The sequence below is a fragment of the Micropterus dolomieu genome, linkage group LG11, assembly GCF_021292245.1.
Source record: "Micropterus dolomieu isolate WLL.071019.BEF.003 ecotype Adirondacks linkage group LG11, ASM2129224v1, whole genome shotgun sequence".
NCBI lineage: Eukaryota > Metazoa > Chordata > Actinopteri > Centrarchiformes > Centrarchidae > Micropterus > Micropterus dolomieu.
The window spans coordinates 3,037,482-3,040,559 of record NC_060160.1 but is presented as its reverse complement, the minus strand read 5'-3'; the positions used below and the strand labels follow the sequence as shown (position 1 = coordinate 3,040,559).

General features: G+C 42.1%; 1 protein-coding gene across 2 annotated transcripts; it reads left to right on the top strand.

Annotated features, from left to right (window-relative positions):
• Nucleotides 1-482: 482 nt before the first annotated feature.
• On the top strand, nucleotides 483-3,072 carry LOC123979589 (E2F-associated phosphoprotein-like). Of its 2 annotated transcripts, none has more exons than XM_046063580.1 (6): nucleotides 483-655; nucleotides 1,081-1,262; nucleotides 1,352-1,459; nucleotides 1,572-1,686; nucleotides 1,805-1,933; nucleotides 2,693-3,072. In XM_046063580.1, the coding sequence occupies exons 1-6, from the start codon at nucleotides 576-578 to the stop codon at nucleotides 2,985-2,987; spliced, it is 909 nt and encodes a 302-aa protein (XP_045919536.1). In that variant the 5' UTR covers nucleotides 483-575; the 3' UTR covers nucleotides 2,988-3,072. The 2 variants fall into 2 exon arrangements, with proteins under 2 accessions (XP_045919536.1, XP_045919535.1); XM_046063579.1 differs by having other exon boundaries at nucleotides 484-655; nucleotides 1,349-1,459.
• Nucleotides 3,073-3,078: the final 6 nt, after the last annotated feature.

Sequence of the window (3,078 nt, the reverse complement as noted above, 5' to 3'; positions counted from 1 at the left end):
TCTTCTTTTTTTTAACATCTTTATTAAAAATATAAAAAATCAAGCAGTTGTAAACAAATGTAAAAATAAATACATTTTGAATGGTCAAAGTGAAATTGTAACTTATTACTTATTCCCATTGTAAATATGTTTTATCTTCATGTTATATGTTATATGTTTTAATGTCTGCAACCTTGTTAATTTTGCTGCTGCCTGTCTTGGCCAGGACGCTCTTGGAAAAGAGATTTTTAATCTCAATGAGTCTTTTTCTGGTTAAATAAAGGTAATAAAAAAATAATTATAAAGATTAACTAATCTGTTTTCGTACCTATCTTAGAAAGTACGGCTTTTTGTAATTGCTTGAGTGATTTGTTTTTTTTTATATTATATTTTAATTGTTTACATTTATTACATTTTAAAGTGCTTATTTAATAAATGTTGTCCTGGTCCGGCCTCCAAGCAGTAGGGGGCGTTAGTGTTTAACCCACTTCCGTTTAACCAACAGAAGAAGAAGAGGAGGCGGAAGTCATCCGGAGCTTGTTGCTAACTCGCTAGCAGCTCATGATCTTGTTCGTGAACTTCGTCAAACACTTAAAATGAACAAACTGAATAAATCAAACGACTTTGACTCGTATGAGATCGAGGAGCCGAGCGACGAGGAGAGGGCTGAGGACAGGTAGCAAATAAAACCGCTGTTTTTGAAACTGTGTAGCTATAGCACCACGAGGCTAACATTCCGCTAGCTAGCTGAATGCTAACATGTAAACAAAGTGGAACCGGCTGAACCTGTTTATGATTTTCTCTACACCTCGACTTTATTAAGTTGTGCTAAAGGTTATATAACTGATAGCAGAGCTGTTAGCTGCTGTAGTGCTTAAATGTGACATCTCACGTTGTCTTTGTTGGAGAGATTCAGATAACTGCATATCGACCAACTCAGATATTGTGCTTTGTGTTAAGTGATCATGTAATTCATGTAACTTGGGTGAGGTTTGGCGTGGTTTGACCAGGGCTGGATTTGGTTTTTGATTTGGACTTGTTGCCTGAAGAATGTTCAGTGCAACTGAGGAAACTGTGACCTTCGCTCTCGCTGTGTTTCAGTTCGGAGGATGAGCTGGATGTGCTGCTGAACGGGACTCCGGAGCAGAAGAAGAAGCTGATCAGAGAGTATCTAACTGGGGAGAGCGAGTCGTCCAGCGGGGATGAGTTCGAGAAGGAGATGGAGGCGGAGCTCAGCTCCACCATCAGGACGCTGGAAGGAACTTGGGGCCCAGCAACAGCAGGTAACATTGACCTGCAAGTGTTGACATTGTAATCTATTATACTGGAAGTTCTTTTAATTGCTGATGTTTGTGTCTTTATTCTTCAGCAGAAACCCCGGGAAGCGGAGGAGGAGCAGTTGACGGCCCTGGACTTCCTAACTCCCGGATGTACGATGAGATTTACTTTGACTCTGACTCAGAGGGGGAGGACACACCAAGTAAGCATGAATATCTCCTACTGTCTGCAACATGTAATTATGCCACTGTTGGCCTGAACGGGGAAGCATCATTAAAGTAAGTTTAAAACCGATGTCTCTCTTTGCTCTACAGGTGGCTCCACTGGCCGGAGGCGGAAACAGCGGACCATACCGACCAATGATGAGCTGCTGTACGACCCTGACGAGGACGACAGGGACCAGGCCTGGGTGGACGCCAGGAGGAGAAGGTAAGACGCTCAGAGGGGGTCCGTAATGTAACATTTGTTTGTCCAGAAAAGCTCAACACAGTAAAAAGTAGTTTTTTTCTCTCCCTGTAGTTGTTCAGCCTTTTGACTTCCTGTGCAGGTATCAAAGCAGACAACGGCCAGCTGCAGGGTCTCAGTCGCAGCCTCGTCAGTCTCAGGGTTTACCCAGCAGCGACGCCATCCTCAACTGTCCCGCCTGCATGACGACGCTCTGCTTGGACTGTCAGAGGTAAGACAACGCGAGTCAGGATTTGTTTGTGCCACACGGAGGCATCTTTAAACTTGACAGGACAAGCTGCTTCCATGTGTTCTTCTTTCCCTTTTATGTGCCCTGCCCAGTCTACAGCCTGTGTGTGTTGTGTGTTTTGTTTGGAAACTCTCTCTCTTAAAGATACTTTTCTTTTCACACTCCACCAGTTTAATTTGGAAGAGGAGTGTGTAGAAGTGTTTTTTAGATTTGAAAGTTTGATCAATCATCAAGTCAAAAGTACTTTTACTTAAATTATTAATTGTTTTGTCTGTAATATGTCATTTATCGGTCATAATTTCAATGGATCAAACAAGAATGATTAGAATGAATTTTTTTTTAATTATTGGGAGTGTGAAAATATTGCTTCTCACCAGAATGAGTTGGTCAGTCAGGCGAGCGGCAAAAATTTTGATAATCTTTTAATAAGTAAAAGATTCTTTTGTTTTAGCTTCTCACATCTAAGGAAGGTTTTTGATTTGGGAATTTTTTTGACATTTTATAAACTAAACACTTGACAAACAGCGAGTTAACAGATAATGAATTATTTTAGTTGCAACCCTGAAACAAGTAGTTATTGTCAAAGAATCTGAGTTTGAATTAATATAGATTCTTGTGAAACGGATTTCTGCAGCTGCAGTTGTGTAAAAACATCTGCACATCTGTCAGATGTCAAACTACCCTTTCTTAAAGGGCACATTATTATTTTATATTAAATCAACGTGACTTGTGTCCACTCAGGCATGAAAAGTACAGGACGCAGTATCGAGCCATGTTTGTCATGAACTGCAAAGTGAAGAAAGATGAGGTGTTACGCTACAAGACCCAGCAGGAGAGGAAACAGAGGAACAGGAAGAGGAGGAGGGGGCAGAAAACAGAAACTCCATTGGACGAGGCTCCCGACCTAAGGCCGGCGGGGATGGACGCTGATGAGGTTTACCACCCGGTTCAGTGCACCGAGTGCTCGACCGAGGTGGCCGTGTTCGACAAAGACGAGGTCTACCACTTCTTCAACATCCTGTCCAGCCACTGCTGAGACAAACAAGCAGACCGTTTTTTATTTCATGGGTTTGACCGTGACTCTTCACCTCGCAGCAGCTTCTTCAGCTACAGCACTACAGAAGAAG

Bases quoted from the DNA above. Each gene is read 5' to 3' on its own strand.
- LOC123979589 (XM_046063579.1), top strand. From the start codon at position 576: ATGAACAAACTGAATAAATCAAACGACTTTGACTCGTATGAGATCGAG. The intron at 656-1,080 runs GTAGCAAATAAA...GCTGTGTTTCAG, and splicing joins GAGGAGAGGGCTGAGGACAG to TTCGGAGGATGAGCTGGATG. The intron at 1,263-1,348 runs GTAACATTGACC...TTTATTCTTCAG, and splicing joins TTGGGGCCCAGCAACAGCAG to CAGAAACCCCGGGAAGCGGA.